This window comes from Drosophila elegans, unplaced genomic scaffold (assembly GCF_018152505.1).
Source record: "Drosophila elegans isolate 14027-0461.03 unplaced genomic scaffold, ASM1815250v1 contig_814, whole genome shotgun sequence".
Taxonomy (NCBI): Eukaryota; Metazoa; Arthropoda; class Insecta; order Diptera; family Drosophilidae; genus Drosophila; species Drosophila elegans.
In genome coordinates, this window is record NW_024546167.1 from 247794 (window position 1) to 263469 (window position 15676).

Here is a 15676-nt window from a genome sequence, read left to right on the forward strand (position 1 = left end):
CAGCGCCAAATGCACGCCAACCGATTTGTTTATCCATTTGCTGCGTGTGCGTGAATTTGTTGGTTATTAATTGCAATGAATGGTGCCAGCGTGGGCAGCTTTTTTTTTTATTTTTGCTTGTTTCTCTCTGATTTTTGGGTTCTGGTTGTTGACTGCGTCTAGACGACTCTATTTTAAATATTTAAACGCCCTCTGGCGGATAACGGTTTGATAACGATAGTTTTTGTTAGATATATCAGCGTTTCTCAGCACTGATGTTTTTTTAAAACAAATTTAAAGTAACTTTACATCGATTGAATAACTTAAAAACAACTAAATAAATAAATAAATAAAATTAAAGTTGACAATTAATAGATAGCACTTATGTGTTGGGGAAAAAATCTCTTTTCTGAATTACATATTAATTCTGCATATCTTATAAGCTTATTTTCTGTTGTTTTGCTAAGAAAATACTTCGGGAAGAGAAAATCATTACAATTAAACAACATAATTTTGATTAACTCAAATATAAGTTTTAAAACTAATGAACTTAAGTAGTGTTTTGCTTCTTATCTACATTTACTTATTTACAACTTCCTTAATGGGAACTCATCCCTGAACCCACTGCTATTAATTAATCACCTGACAAGGTGCCACATCCTCGATTTCCTCCCCGTCCAGCGCCTTAATTTGGCACTGGCACAGGAACTGCACGATCTTTCGCTCGGCACTTGATCGCTCCAGCGGACTCAGGCCGTCCAGCAGCATCTGAGCCTTGGCCAGCAGGCTGTTGGCCGGCGTCGCACTTCGCTGTTCCCGCTCCTGCTCCTGCTGCTCGTGCTGAATTTGGGCCTGCAGCTCTCGCGATTGTTGCAACACTGTCTCCATGTTGGCTATCACCGTAGTCAGTAGTTTGTCGGAGTTGGTAGCAGGCAGGGCAGAGTCCTCAACGAGGGAGGGTAGCTCCTCCACAACGGGATTCGCTCTGTCGATGGTTTGGGTTATCTCCTCGTTCATGGCCGGCGTGGTGGTGGTCACCTGCAACTGCTGCGAAGGCTCCAAGTCCTGCGCTGGAGTGGCTTCGCTGAGGATAAAATCGTAGGGCGTTGCCTGCTCCGCCTCGGACAGGATCTCGATCTCCTCGTCGTAGGGCAGCTCCAGATCGTCCTCCAGTTCGTCGTTGTCCGTGCTATAGGGATAGTCGGCGCCCCATATCTGCTCGCCACTGGAGATGACCATACCATCCTGCTGTTTACTGGGATTCACCGAGGCATTGCTTGACTTGGGTGGTCGCCCGCGCCGCTTGATGTTCTCCAAAACTAGCGGAACTCCTTTACGAAAGTGTCGGCCCAAAAATAGGAGCTCATTGAAGTAACGCCAGGTGATGGGCGTGGCCTGGTTGATCTGCTGGCTGCGGTATTCCCGGGCAAAGCGATCGCGCAGCTTCTTCCAACGCTTGTAACACAGTTCCTCTGGGGAATTTTAGGCTATTTATAACTGACTATCCCCAGTTGGCAGTAAAAACTCACCCGACACATTGAGATTCTCGGAGATTTCGCGCCAGGCTTCGTTTTTGGCAGCCAGGTTCTTGGAGACCCTGATCTTGTGCCGGTCGTACAGCACCGGATGCATCTTGACCAGCTCGATAAGCTGCTCGTTCAGCAAGTCATCCTGGCAGTCCTCCTGCTCCTCGTCCTTGCGCCGCTTCTCCTGCTCCATGTCCATTTTTGGCCGCTTCTTGCGCTCCCTTGGCTCAAATCGCATCCCGTCCAGACTTTCGTTTCTCGCCAGACCTTGTTTGTAGTGATCCTTGAGGAAGAGCAGACGCGGAAACATGTCCCAGTAGGTGGGTTCGTCGGGGCGCTCCTGGAAGCGACGGAACTCCTTGCCAAAACGATCGCGAATGCTCTTCCAGCGCGTAATGCAAGCCCGTTCGGAGGCGCCCAACTTCTGGGAGATAGCCTTCCAGGCCGCATCCTTCTGGGCAGCATTCTTCACGCTCCTGGCGCTGTCCTTGTCGTAGAGGATCGGATGGCTCTCTATAAGTTTGATCAGCTCGCCGTCGTCCATTGATTTTCGCAATTATTTGTTATTATTAATTTTAGACGGTCTGGCAACCAGGCGGGAAATATCGATAGCTGGTGGGTTTAAGTTCCATCTCTACAAATAGCGTAGTCTGATCGGGTGTTCATCTTTTAATGCAGACTTTGTTTTTCAAATTGTAATTTAAAATAGTTATGTTACTATATGGAACAAATATTTGTATGCTTTTTGAAGTTTTTTGAATTATATGTATATCCTTAAACTAATAAATATTTTTATTAATATTATTTAAAAAGTTTGATAGTTTTGAAGGCTGAATGTAATATCACATTATTTCATTATCACTTCCCTGATATCTAAACAACGCAAAATATTAGTATTAGGTTTTGATAAGATAACCCTTCACCATCGATAGTCGCAAAGTCATCGATAATTCGATAGTGTCATTCATCCATCTCTATTGTGCGACCTGGCAACGCTGTGTGAACGAAAAATACGGCAGCGTGCTCCATTTCCACCCACGTTTTGTTATAATTAAATAAGTATTACGGTGTAAGACCGATTTTCCACTGCACCCGCAGCGCAGCGAAATCCAGGCGATTGAAAGTTGAAAGTTGAAAAAAGGAGCGAACGGATTTTCTTGCAACAGCGAATGCGGCTGTGTGCGTGAGCATTGGAATTCGCCTCTGTGTGTGGAGTGCCCGGTGTGACTGTGTGTGTGACGGACCAAAAAAGCCGACATCAGCGCCCATTTTTTGTTGTTGATTCATTAATACGATACGCCCGTCATGCGCCAGTATTGGTGAGTTGGAGCAGCTCGCCCCATCTCACTCTCACCCAGCGGCGGCAGTCGAAGAAACAGTTACCGCAGAAAGAGCGCAGGGAGCGGCAGAAGAAGAATCAGCGGGAGCAGTCAACGTCATAAAATTTGTCACCGCACTTTTCACAAAAATAACAGTTGGTAAACCGCCATGATCCTGCTGGAAATCAATAACCGTATTATAGAGGAGACGCTGCTGGTCAAATACCGTAATGCCCAAGCAGGGTAAGTGCCAATTTTCCAGTCCCCAATTTCCCTTCCACCATTTTGGTTTATCTACTGCATTCCCCACCGTTATCACCATCGGCGTTGTTATCAGCTTCGTTGTCCCCTGTCATTCGCACCCGCTCTCCTTGCGGGAACCAATTTCGGGTGTAGTTCCAGCCTTGGAACTTGGAACACTCATCGCTGCAGCTCTCTCCCTCCCACACACGAATTCAAGTACAGTGCTCCCCCTTCCCGTCGACCGCATTTGTTAATTCATTGCAGCTCGTTTATCGCATCATTGGTGCATCATACTTATATAACTGAATCATCGCCCGAAGCATACAAATCAAAACTACTACTGGAAATCTAAACATCATATAAGATCAAATAGGATCCCCCAAGAGCCTGGTTGCACTATCACTAGTTTCTACCTTTAACCTAGGACATCCGCTATATTCGACATTTCAAAAACCCGAATGCGTACAATGACAAGTTTTGGAGAAGTTAATACTCTGAAAGTGTGTCAAGGGATTCGAGCTACGATAGTTAATCATTTAAATTAGCTACACGTTTAGAAGTCACGTATGTTATACTCAAAATATTGCTTAAAAATAAAATCTTTTTTTTTTAATTAATGTCAGATTTTAAAAATACCTTTGAACTTGATATAAAAGACAAATACCCAGGGAGCAAAAGTGGCAGACTTCGGAAATCTTTCCATTTGTGTCTCAAATGCTCCAAAATAAATTTTATAAGACGAACGGCATCCTGAATAATAAATCATATTATAGCAGATGACTTGAGTTGGTCTACAATCGCCCTTAAGGAAATAAGTCTAAAAAGACTTTCTCAGGAGACAAAGTTTACATGTTAAATATGATATCGGTTTTATTTCGTGTTTACAAAGTCCAAAATTAATTGTAAGTTTAAATTATCTTGTGAGATATATAATGTTGTCCAAGAAGGTTTTTCACCTACACAATAACCCCTTAAGTGGTAATTGGGTGGAGCTAAAGTGGCACCTGAATATTTAATTATATTGTAATGCACAACAGCTTAACTAGTGTTAAACAATTCTCTTTTCCGAAGACATAGCTTACATGTTAAAAACGTAAAGATGCTTTTTGGTGTCTACAATGCTTCAATAATAATAATTGTTCGTTTTAATCATCCTGGGCATTCGATTATATTGCTAAGGATGAATTTAAATCGTACGCAATATTGCTTTGATATATTTTGTGACGCAAGTGTAATTTTTTTTTACCAATATTATCCAATCTTTAGCCTTAAAATTGTTAAAGGGCTCTCATTTTGTTTCCTAAACTAATTAGTTCCTAAACTAATTTGTCAGAATTGAGACGTTTATCGGGAGCTATTTTATGGCATAATTTAGAATTTTTCTCTAATTTATGTGTGAGTTTCTCCCCAAATTACAAATGTATTTAAAAGGCAAACTTAAGTCTGTATAATTAATCAAAATGAAAACAGATACATCGAGTAAGCATACATTTTTTCTAAAACGCCAAAAATTTGTTGTGAATTGTTTGTGTGATTCTTTGTTATTGGTTCGTTTTTTAAATATAATCAAGTATAAACGGGTTTTTGAGATAAGATATAGTGGGGTGTGGAAGCATGACTAATAACCAATCGATCTCATACGTAATGTTTTAACTCTCTTTGCAGACTAAAGCCTGAATCGATAGACATAAGAATAGCAGACTTTGATGGTGTGCTTTATCACATTTCCAATGTGAACGGCGATAAAACGAAAGTTCGGGTTAGTACTTCAAATAATTTGTATTGTAGTACCCTAACTTCACAAGATTACTTGCTTTTCTTGTGTTCCCCAAACAGATCAGCATTTCGCTTAAGTTCTACAAACAACTGCAAGAGCATGGAGCCGACGAGTTGCTGAAGCGTGAATATGGCAGTCTGCTCACGGACACGGAAGAAGGTCTGAACATGCAACCACAGCTCAAGTTCGTCTTTAAAAAAAGTTAATTACTCTCTGTTTATTTCAGGCTACAATGTTTCTGTACTTATCAATCTGGAGGAGATTCCCGATGACTGCGAGCAGATTGCAAAGCGAATCGGACTGCTGAAGCGAAACTGTTTCGCGTCCGTGTTCGAAAAGTATTTTGACTACCAGGAGCAGGGTGAAGAGGGCCAAAAGCGAGCCGTAATTAATTACCGCAACGATGAGACTTTGTAAGCCCGAAAAATAGGTCAAGAAATTAAGGATTGGCGAATAAACCATTTTCGTTTCGCAGGTATGTGGAGGCCAAGCCCGATCGTGTCACCGTCGTCTTTAGTACCATTTTCCGGGACGAGGACGACGTCATAATCGGCAAGGTATTCATGCAGGAATTAAGGGAAGGACGACGAGCCTCGCACACAGCGCCGCAAGTGCTCTTTTCGCACCGCGAACCGCCGTTGGAATTGGCAAACACGGACGCCAGGGTGGGCGACAACATCGGCTATGTCACATTTGGTAGGTTAAAAACATATTTTGAAACTATTTCGCCGAATTCGCTCTTTAGTTCTACATTTTATTTTGATTTTAACTCAACAAAAATGAAATATTTAGGAATTAGTAATGTGTTAAATCAGGTGGTCTGGAGCTAAAGTTTACATGTTAAAGTAAATTTGACTTTTTCGTGTCTTCAATGCTCCCAAATCAATTGTGTCGTCAAAATCATATTTTAAACTCTATTATATTTTCAAAGATAAATACTTCCGTGGACAACTATGTAACAATATTTGCGTTGGAGTCAAAGTGGCATTTTTAAACATTAACAATGCTCCAATATCAACTGGTTAGACGAACGGCATCCTGAGTAATCAAACATATTGTAGCAGATGACTTTTTTGTTTTACCCAAGCGAACTTAGTTTTTTAATGGAGACAAAGTTTACTAGTTGAAAGCATAACAATTTTTTTATGGCATTGGGTGATTTGTTTCGTGAACATTTTTGCAATAATTTATCCTGAGGAGTCAAAGTGGCACACTTAAATAAATGCCTTTAATTTGTGTCTCAAATGCTCCAAAATCAAGTGATAGACGAACGGCATCCTGAATAATTAATTATATTATAGCAGATGACTTGTGTTCGTGTACAATAGCTCTTTTGTTGTTCCCAAAAAACTTAGATTTGATACGGAGACAAAGTTTACATGTTAAAAGCATAAAAATCTTTATCGTGTCTACAATGCTCCAAAAACAATTGTTTCGTTTGGATCATCATTGGCAATCTGATATTGCATTAGATGATTTGCAATAACTTAGTAGTAGTAGCAAAAAGTTAAACTTAACAAAAATGAAGTATGTAGGAATTAGTAATTAATAATGTGTTAAAATCAGGTCGTCTGTTAAAGTAAATTTGCCTTTTTCGTGTCTACAATGCTCCCAAATCAATTGTTTCGTTAAAATCATCTTTGAAATTTTATTATATTTCCGTGGACAATTATGCAAAAATATTTGCTTTGGAGTCAAAGTGGCATTTTTAAAAATTAACAATTTACCTGTGTCTCAAATGCTCCAAAATCAACTGAAAGACGAACGGCATCCTGAATAATTAATTATATTATAGCAGATGACTTGTGTTCGTGTACAATAGCTCTTTTGTTATACCCAAAAAAAACTAGTTTTATACGGAGACAAAGTTTACATGTTAAAAGCATTAAAATCTTTTTCGTGTCTACAATGCTCCAAGAACAATTGTTTCGTTAAAATCATCTCAGAAATTTTATTATATTTCCAAAGATAAATACTTCCGTGGACAATTTGCAACAATATTTGCGATGGAGTCAAAGTGGCATTTTTAAAATTTAACAATTTACCTGTGTCTCAAATGCTCCAATATCAACTAGTTAGACGAACGGCATCCTGAATAATTAATTATATTATAGCAGATGACTTGTGTTCGTGTACAATAGCTCTTTTGTTTTACCCAAGCGAACTTATAATTTATACGGAGATAAAGTTTACATGTTAAAAGCATAAAAATCTTTTTCGTGTCTACAATGCTCCAAAAACAATTGTTTCGTTTGGATCATCATTGGCAATCTGATATTGCATTAGATGATTTGTTTCGAGCACAGTTTTGCAATAACTTATCCTCAGGAATCAAAGTGGTAAAAAGTTAACAAAAATGAAGTATTTAGGAATTAGTAATTAATAATGTGTTAAAATCAAGTCGTCTGGAGCCAAAGTTTACATGTTAAAGTAGATTTGCCTTTTTCGTGTCTACAATGCTCCCAAATCAATTGTTTCGTTAAAATCATCTTTGAAATTTTATTATATTTCCAAAGATAATTACTTCCGTGGACAATTATGCAAAAATATTTGCTTTGGAGTCAAAGTGGCATTTTTAAAATTTAACAATTTACCTGTGTCTCAAATGCTCCAATATCAACTAGTTAGACGAACGGCATCCTGAATAATTAATTATATTATAGCAGATGACTTGTGTTCGTGTACAATAGCTCTTTTGTTGTACCCAAAAAAACTTAGATTTTATGCGGAGACAAAGTTTACATGTTAAAAGCATTAAAATCTTTTTCGTGTCTACAATGCTCCCAAATCAATTGTTTCGTTAAAATCATCTTTCAAATTTTATTATATTTCCAAAGATAATTACTTCCGTGGACAATTTGCAACAATATTTGCGATGGAGTCAAAGTGGCATTTTTAAAATTTAACAATTTACCTGTGTCTCAAATGCTCCAAAATCAACTGAAAGACGAACGGCATCCTGAATAATTAATTATATTATAGCAGATGACTTGTGTTCGTGTACAATAGCTCTTTTGTTTTACCCAAGCGAACTTATATTTTTAATGGAGACAAAGTTTACATGTTAAAAGCATAAAAATCTCTTTCGTGTCTACAATGCTCCAAAAACAATTGTTTCGTTTGGATCATCATTGGCAATCTGATATTGCATCGGATGATTTGTTTCGTGCACAGTTTTTCAATAATTTATCCTGAGGAGTCAAAGTGGCACACTTAAAAAAATGCCTTTAATTTGTGTCTCAAATGCTCCAAAATCAACTGATGGACGAACGGCATCCTGAATAATTAATTATATTATAGCAGATGACTTGTGTTCGTGTACAGATTTATTACCATAGTTACGATGCTATAACGTTTTGGAGTAAAAGTGACATATTTTCCGGCTTTACTCCGATTTTGTGTCTCAAATTCTCCAATAGAAACTTAAAGGACAAACGGCATCCTGATTAATTATTTATTTTAAAGTAGATGACTTATGTTTGCGTACAATTCTATTAAAATAGCATATTCATGAAAATTAAGTCTTGTGCATTAAATGCCAAAAAAAAGGAACAGAAACATCCTCAGTGATAGTGTATTTTACAAAAGAAGACTTGTTTTCGTCTACAACATAATCTAAACTTTTGTTATAAAACCATTGTTTTTCAAATGCCTAACTGCAACGTGTTATTTTCTATTTTTTTTAGTGCTCTTTCCTCGTCATACCAACAAAGAAACAAGGGACAATACCATTAATCTAATTCACATGTTTCGAGATTATTTGCACTACCACATTAAGGTGAGAACCGTTCAAAACTTGAAGTACTTCACATATTGATCGTAAAATTTTTTAACAGTGTTCAAAGGCCTACATTCATTCCCGCATGCGTGCAAAAACCTCAGATTTCCTCAAGGTGCTGAACCGTGCAAGACCAGAGCCGAAAAACACAGAAAAGAAAACTATAACGTGAGTTGTGGATTTTTCATAATATTGTCTAATTTAATAACTCCATTCATTTATTGCTTGCAGGGGGAGAACTTTCAAGCGCATCGAATGATGTGTGCAGTATATTTAGTTGTTTTTATATAAATATAAAAAATAAATTGTGTACTAAAATGCAAAACCCGGACATCATTTTGGCCAAGCAGTGGAAAATCCAACAAAACCTAAACAAGATAACAAAACAAAGTATTCCAAAACAGAACCTTAAGGCTAAATGTAAGCTCAGCAGCATAATGAACAAAGAATTAATAGTTACGCGTTAATAATTGAATTGTGTGTGTTTTGTGTCGAGTCAGCCTCAAAGTTTGTGTCTCCGTTGTTACAGTCATGAGCGGAGTCAGCACCGCATTTTAAACCCAAGCCCACAACATAAGTGCAACATGAGAACTTTTACCATGTCAGAAAGAGCAACACGACTAAGGGATGCCACCAACTTGTTATATAGTCGCAATGGAGGATCCATCCACGCAATTAGCCTATATGTGTAGAAAACGCATTTAAAAACGTACTGCAAATATTAACAAACCTTTGATACATAAATCTAAATTAATAAAAACCAGAAAATCAAATTGCAATATAAAATATACCATCTTTTATTTATAGCCTTAAGGTACTGTCTACTTTTAGATATTTTTATTTATTAACTTTTATTGTGTAGACTAAAAAATTAGGTTACTAACAATTCGCTTAAGGATACAATCTCCGCAGCACAATACTTTAACAGTTACGCATCAAACACATTTTAAGGAGGCACTTTTAGATCTTAAACTTAACATTCTGCTTTTCATTCATGCTCTCCATGCTGGCCTGAAAATTCAGATAATCGCTTTGGATGCGGGCACAAACTGAAAGGAATGATTAGTTAAAAACTAAGTTACACCTTCGTTTTGACATTTTTGACTTGTGCTACTTACATTGGCAGTGTTTTTTTTTTTGCGATAAAGAGTTTGCTGCTTAAGTACTTCCGATAGTTTGTACAGTGTGCGGGTGAATTTACAGAGCCCTTAGGGATCATCGTACTGTTCCAATTTGATATAAGCAAGTGCTATGATAGAGAAGCGAAGGGCGAGATGGATATAGAGAGTGAGTAATACGCTAGGCACTGGGAAAAAATTATTCCAACGTCAAATAAAAGGTTTAATGATTACTATTTAATAAGTCACTGAAGGCACTCTGGATTGAACAAGCTTTAAGGCAAAACAAAAATAGTATAAAAAGTGTAATTTATTTTAAGTCGCTGCTTACATCTGAATAGCGATTTAACTATGTTCTTTTTGAATTCGATCTTAATTGTATTTTTTTTAAAAAGAACAAACCCTTATTTTAAATAAGAATTTGAACTGAATTATTTTATTGGTATTGTTTATGTTAAAGATATATATGGAATTATGAAAATCAACTGCATGACTGTTTTGAAGACTAACACACTTTTTTTTATTAGCTATTATTTTTAGCAGGCTTGAAAATAATGTTTTCGACTGATTTTTATGTTTGACGTTTACTTTAAAGCAATTGGTATTAAAAATTTAAAAGTCTTTCCATTAAAGTAGTTTTTTATTTTCTAATAAAATTTAGAAAAAATTTAGGGCAATGGGGGCTTTCTAACTAAAGTTATATTTGTAACTACCTCTGATATCCATGTCTTAAAATAAATTTAAAATCTTTAAAAAAATATATAACATTATTTTAAAGCAAACACAGTTCAAAAGTAAATCCATTAAAAACAAGAATTTTGAGTGACCTTAGATAGCCCATTTTTTCCTCAGTGTGGGATTAACTAGCGTGCAACAAGAGGAGCCAGCTGGAGGAGTCGTTTATCATTTTGTATATACAAATGCGTGAGCTCTTGTGGGAGGGAAATGGGTGGAGATGGGGGTGGCGGTGGCGATGGCGATGGACGGGATGAGACGGTGGAGCACCAGACAGGAAAAGGGCTTGGCTCGCATTAGGGTGACAACGAAACTGGGACAGTTGGTACACAGAGTTGGACCTCTACGCGGTGTGTATGCTTATATGTATATGTACGGTGGTAATGAGCTGGTGAAGGAGCAACTTTCTCACCCTTCTGCAGATCCATGTCGTCCATTTCGGAGTTCTTGATCTGTTGCAGCTTTTCACGGAACTTCTTAGTGATCTGTTTCCGCTGATAGTCCGCCTCGATTTCCTGTTTGGTGCGCGGAATCCGGAAGCGAATGCAGCAACAGACCATAATCACTAAACGATCGGTATGGTTAAAATGGTTTCCTAATTTCTTTTACATTCTCTACTCACTAATTAGCATTAAAATTCCAAGAACGGCAGCTATAATGTGCCACACTCGAAAGCCCCCAATGGCCTCCTTTTCCAGCCACACTTCGCGTGGGTCGATGTCAAAGATGTCCGTATCGTCGTCCATTTTCCGCCTGATTTATGAGCTCTGCAAGGTGCTGGAACCGCCGAGTTGCTCGCGAATTACGTCCGGCTGCCTTGCCAATCCAGTTCCGACTGCTGAACTGAACCCAAGAACTGGCTGGATTTGGCCTGGCCCACCGAATATGTTGGTAAGGGAGGCGTGGCCCCACACACTCCTTACAACGAAAACAAAAAATAATTCGCTGGTGGTTATACAGGCGGCAGCAAAATGGCCAACTTGTAAAATAACAAACAAAGAAGCCATCCCCTCCCGTGGACAAATGAAAGCTGGGACGTAAAAAGGTAATGATAGATATTTCACTGGATGCAGGGAGGGGTTCCATTACAACAACGGATCTTTAATTTATCACTTAAGCTTACTGATCGCATTTTTAAAATCTTGGTAAAATAAACTAATTGCAGAAGAAACCATTTTAAAAAAATTTAAGATTGTGATATTTACCTTAAAACTTTTCAAAAGATTTTAATATTATATCACTAAAGGTCTTTTTAAATAAATCGAATGGAATTTTAGATTGCCAATTAACTAATAGAAAACTAAACTAAATAATATTATAGTCTTTCTAATAAGATTTTATATATTTTTGAGGATTTTTATTTATTTTCTTTATCCCAGTGCTAAGAAAGCGCATAAACTGTCTTCTTTTAGCAATCCGTCCCTGTAGATATTCGTCCATTCTGGATATGAATACGAAAATGACAACAAACTCGACTCGAATCCAAGAAACTGGGCGCGGTGCCGCGTGCCTCAGGATAAAGACCGACTCGCTTTACATACCGAAAGGATCGGGGACACAGAAGGAGCTGGGGCATCGGGGAAATGGGGAAATGGGGTCGGGAGAGTCCTCCCCCAACAAAGGACAACATGCATATGGTTAGTTAGATTAGACGAGGCATGGCCACCTGCTGGTCACACCCAATTGTTTCGGTTACTTTGCCCGCTCACTGAGATGGTAACTGCAGAAGTCTGGGCGGGACTAGAGGTGCCGGAATGTTGCCTAATGACTGTGACATTTGGGGGTTGGCATCGGGAAATTTGTGATTGCAATTACTCCAGTTGACTGAAATAAATTGGTCTTTGCTCTTTGAAAACTATATTATAAATACTTTCAAAAAGATAAAAATTTATAAAATAAACCGGTTATACAGATAATCCAAACACAACAAAAATTAATGTACAAAATAATATAATGTATAATGTATTATATAATGTGATGAATATAAGGAAAGGAAATTAAAATAAGTTACTTTATTAATACCCAATAGGCATTAATCTTGAATGTCACTTAACATGTTATTAAAAATCACTTTAATTTATAACAAAATATAACACTAACAATTAAATATTTGTAACATTTTAATTAAGGGGGTGTATTTGGAAGAATTTAAGCTGCAGATTGTTCCGACCATATTATACCCGGTTTACAATAGGTATTGCATTCTTTTCGGCAGCTGTTCAGGGCGACTACATATAAAAAGATTACAGATTTCACCCAAAACTGGTTAACTTCAAATTAATTTTTTTAACTATCAGCCACCTCTATCTTTTGATAAATGCTGGTCATTAACATTGCTCCAAGACGAGATAATATTGTATATATAATAATAAAGAGTTGAGTGATTATGGACCTGCGATGGCATTTGGAAACATGGACGGTGTCACGTTAGCCCTAACCCGTAATTATATGATAATTTCCGCCCATTGCTTTCGCTATAAAAGGTTCATTTAGCAATCTGTTCGCAGGCCAAAATGTTACAAATTTTACTGATTTTGGCTGTAGGAGGAACCATTATACGGGCCGCACGGTACAATTTGGAGTTTGAGGATCCGAACATCTTCTCGCCGTGCATTGATGGGCCTCCCGGGTCTATAAGCATTCCTGATGCCTTCAACGTGGACAATATGGTGTTCGATCTGGACGAGGAAGGCGTTCATATTTCGGGAAATGTGACCACCCTATGGAATTTTCCGCGCACTGATCGCATATCCGTAATCTCAGCCTTTCCCATCTGCGAATAACAGAGGACTCAAACATTTTTCCCTTTCAGGCCAAGGTCCAAATATTGTATTTAAACAGAGGCACCTGGGAATCGACCATTTTTAACATCCACACGCCGGATTTTTGTGCTGCGATTTTTGACGAGAATCTTTACTGGTTTAAATATTGGTATAAAAACGTTGAAAACCGCGAGGAGATACAGGAAAAATGCGTGGCTACGAAAGATGTGAGAATTTGTACTTTATTGCCATCTTTTAGTTATTTAATATATTTATGTTTCAGACCGTTTTAAAATTTTATCCGTTTGTTTTGAATATGGTTCTGGAAAACATACGTATCCCGGTTTCCTTAGGACGTTATAAAACAGTGTTCACTATTGAAGCATTCGACGAAAGTGGAAAACGCCGCCCGACATCTTTATGCTTTGAAATAAAAGGCCAGGCCGCGAAGATGAAAGACTAATATTGAGTTTTCTAAAGATTTAAATATATATTCCAATACAATATACATTTTAATTAACTTATGTACAATATTCCCACTTTTTCCTACACTTTCAATTTATTGAAGCTATAAAAGGCCCTTTCTACTGATATCTCTCATAAGCCAATCTCTTGATTTATTCAATTGTTTTCATTAAAACTACCATTTTAAATAAATAAAAACAAATATTTAATATTAGCATGCATAAATAAACTTCGTTTTTTAGGGATTTATAAATCGTTTATAGTATTGTTTTGAAATATAAGAAACGAACTCTGTGCTTTAACTAACTAACTAACTAAGAAAAATTCTAATTTTGAAAAACCCAACTTCACAATATTCTGCATAAAAAAAACTTGTGAAAAAACGTTACTAACAATTGAATATTGAGTAAATCGAAATTATGGGCTTGTGTTTTAACCAAATAATATCCGATGTTTTTTTTGATAAATGATGGGTATTTACTCTGCTCTAAGAAGAGATAGTTTTTCTTATATAATAACAATTATAGAGGTTTTGGTGATTGTGAATGTGCGATGGAATCTAGAAACATTGACGGTGTAGCGTTGGCCCTTACCCATAATTAGATAACATTTCCGCCCATTTGCTTCCGCTATAAAAGGTCGATTTTCTATCGGTTGGCAGGCAAAATTGTTTCGAATTTTACTGATTTTTGCTGTGGGAGGAACTAACAATTGGGGCTCACGGTACACAATGGAGTTTGAGGATCCAAACATTTTTCTCGCCGTACATGGACAGTCCTGCAATTTAAGGATGCATATCTGAAAAACATAGTTGTCGTCCGACATCTTTGTGCGTTGGTAAATAAGAGTTTCAGTTTTCGAATAATTAAAATAATTTACACATTCATTTATACATAAATTATATATTTCAGATTGCGAATTTGGTCTCAACTTTAATTTCATCGAAGCAATCTAAGTCGCTTTTTAATATCATAGCGTATTTTGATTATTATTAACAATTTAACCTTTTACTTATTTCCCTTAAGCCAAATCAAGATTTATAAATTTTCTTTAATAATTATTTACATATACCTTGAAAACTAGTTTTTAGATTTAGGAGATATCACTTCTAGTCTGTGTGAATAAATATATTCGTTGTGTTTTAAATTGTTCGCTCTCAAAAAAAAAAATATAAATTTATGAATGCAGGTCACTAACAACCTTATCAGAAAGCCTAGTTTTAAATATAAATGTATAATAAAAAGTCTCAAAATAACTGTTGTTATTGAAATTTTTATTATTATGAAACAGAGATTTACATTAAAATAAATCAATCGGCAATCTTGGAAAATAGTTATTCATATTCCTTCAAGGATTTTTAAAAAAATTAAATATTTTTTCGTTTCAATTTTACCTAACTAATTTTGAAAAAATGAAATCGTCTGTGTTTTACAAAATAGAACTGTCACGGCTATAGAATGATGGTGCCCATATTTTTAAAAGTATTTTTTTTAAGTATGAAGAAATCAAGGGAAATTTTAAAAAACCGTTTCATGGCTATCGAAATTGGGGGCGCCACTTGGCAGGACTACGTCCCAGGTGGCAGTACCGGAAAACATTCACAATGGAGGTCCGAGAATCACTCGCTGGTTTTTGCGGGGCATGCGCAGGACCCCCTTCTCGTTACCCAAACGAGTGGGGCAGCACTCATTCACCTACTCATTCAACAAAATATGTGCTATCCCCGAATCAGTTTCAGTTCAGGCTCTCGTTCGGTGGCACATCGGTGGCGCTCGTCGCAGAAAAAGGCATGCAGAGAAAATCTAGAATGTAGTAGTTGCTGGAAAAAACACAGAAGGCAGCCAACCAACCAACGCAAGCAGAGGAAAACTGGGGGAAAATCGAATAGAGGAGATACTGAAACGGATGGCAGCGTATATAGTACTATCCTCGCAACAGTATTATCCTCGGATCGAATCGAAATTAAATCGAAAT

At 37.3% G+C, this 15676-nt stretch overlaps 4 protein-coding genes and 1 long non-coding RNA gene across 7 annotated transcripts; 3 read left to right on the plus strand and 2 right to left on the minus strand.

The window, feature by feature from the left end:
• Positions 1-70: 70 nt before the first annotated feature.
• LOC108141846 lies at positions 71-2134 on the minus strand. Its single transcript, XM_017265437.2, has 2 exons — positions 1509-2134; positions 71-1451 (listed from the first exon to the last, which is right to left on the minus strand). Exons 1-2 carry the CDS (start codon positions 2047-2049, stop codon positions 610-612), a joined length of 1383 nt encoding a protein of 460 aa, XP_017120926.1. The 5' UTR covers positions 2050-2134; the 3' UTR covers positions 71-609.
• A 342-nt stretch (positions 2135-2476) lies between these two features.
• Positions 2477-9408, plus strand: LOC108141849 (actin-related protein 2/3 complex subunit 2). Its single transcript, XM_017265440.2, has 8 exons — positions 2477-3067; positions 4733-4826; positions 4904-5003; positions 5071-5257; positions 5320-5540; positions 8531-8622; positions 8681-8790; positions 8854-9408. Exons 1-8 carry the CDS (start codon positions 2994-2996, stop codon positions 8879-8881), a joined length of 906 nt encoding a protein of 301 aa, XP_017120929.1. The 5' UTR covers positions 2477-2993; the 3' UTR covers positions 8882-9408.
• A 36-nt stretch (positions 9409-9444) lies between these two features.
• Positions 9445-11223, minus strand: LOC108141850 (transmembrane inner ear expressed protein). Of its 3 annotated transcripts, XR_001774267.2 has the most exons (4): positions 11098-11223; positions 10888-11040; positions 9741-9871; positions 9581-9671 (listed from the first exon to the last, which is right to left on the minus strand). XR_001774267.2 is itself a non-coding variant. In XM_017265441.2 (3 exons), exons 1-3 carry the CDS (start codon positions 11219-11221, stop codon positions 9583-9585), a joined length of 366 nt encoding a protein of 121 aa, XP_017120930.1. In that variant the 5' UTR covers positions 11222-11223; the 3' UTR covers positions 9445-9582. The 3 variants fall into 3 exon arrangements, 2 of the variants coding, with proteins under 2 accessions (XP_017120930.1, XP_017120931.1); XM_017265441.2 differs by lacking the exon at positions 9741-9871 and having other exon boundaries at positions 9445-9671; XM_017265442.2 differs by lacking the exon at positions 9581-9671 and having other exon boundaries at positions 9680-9871.
• On the plus strand, positions 10706-11223 carry LOC108141851. The gene is made up of 3 exons (XR_001774268.2): positions 10706-10825; positions 10898-11051; positions 11105-11223. It is a non-coding gene; the product is annotated as an uncharacterized LOC108141851 (long non-coding RNA).
• A 1765-nt stretch (positions 11224-12988) lies between these two features.
• Positions 12989-13903, plus strand: LOC108141639. The gene is made up of 3 exons (XM_017265109.2): positions 12989-13228; positions 13288-13464; positions 13521-13903. Exons 1-3 carry the CDS (start codon positions 12989-12991, stop codon positions 13698-13700), a joined length of 597 nt encoding a protein of 198 aa, XP_017120598.1. The 3' UTR covers positions 13701-13903.
• The last annotated feature ends 1773 nt before the right edge of the window (positions 13904-15676 follow it).

Excerpts from the sequence above, each read along its gene's own strand:
- LOC108141849 (XM_017265440.2), top strand. The coding sequence starts at position 2,994 with ATGATCCTGCTGGAAATCAATAACCGTATTATAGAGGAGACGCTGCTG. Across the intron at positions 5,541-8,530 it reads CATCGGCTATGTCACATTTG|TGCTCTTTCCTCGTCATACC; the intron begins GTAGGTTAAAAA and ends TATTTTTTTTAG. Across the intron at positions 8,623-8,680 it reads ATTTGCACTACCACATTAAG|TGTTCAAAGGCCTACATTCA; the intron begins GTGAGAACCGTT and ends ATTTTTTAACAG.
- LOC108141850 (XM_017265441.2), bottom strand. The coding sequence starts at position 11,221 with ATGGACGACGATACGGACATCTTTGACATCGACCCACGCGAAGTGTGG. Across the intron at positions 11,041-11,097 it reads TGGAATTTTAATGCTAATTA|TGATTATGGTCTGTTGCTGC; the intron begins GTGAGTAGAGAA and ends CCGATCGTTTAG. Across the intron at positions 9,672-10,887 it reads CGACATGGATCTGCAGAAGG|TTTGTGCCCGCATCCAAAGC; the intron begins GTGAGAAAGTTG and ends CATTCCTTTCAG.
- LOC108141846 (XM_017265437.2), bottom strand. The coding sequence starts at position 2,049 with ATGGACGACGGCGAGCTGATCAAACTTATAGAGAGCCATCCGATCCTC. Across the intron at positions 1,452-1,508 it reads CGAGAATCTCAATGTGTCGG|AGGAACTGTGTTACAAGCGT; the intron begins GTGAGTTTTTAC and ends AAAATTCCCCAG.
- LOC108141639 (XM_017265109.2), top strand. The coding sequence starts at position 12,989 with ATGTTACAAATTTTACTGATTTTGGCTGTAGGAGGAACCATTATACGG. Across the intron at positions 13,229-13,287 it reads CGCGCACTGATCGCATATCC|GCCAAGGTCCAAATATTGTA; the intron begins GTAATCTCAGCC and ends TTTCCCTTTCAG. Across the intron at positions 13,465-13,520 it reads AATGCGTGGCTACGAAAGAT|ACCGTTTTAAAATTTTATCC; the intron begins GTGAGAATTTGT and ends TTTATGTTTCAG.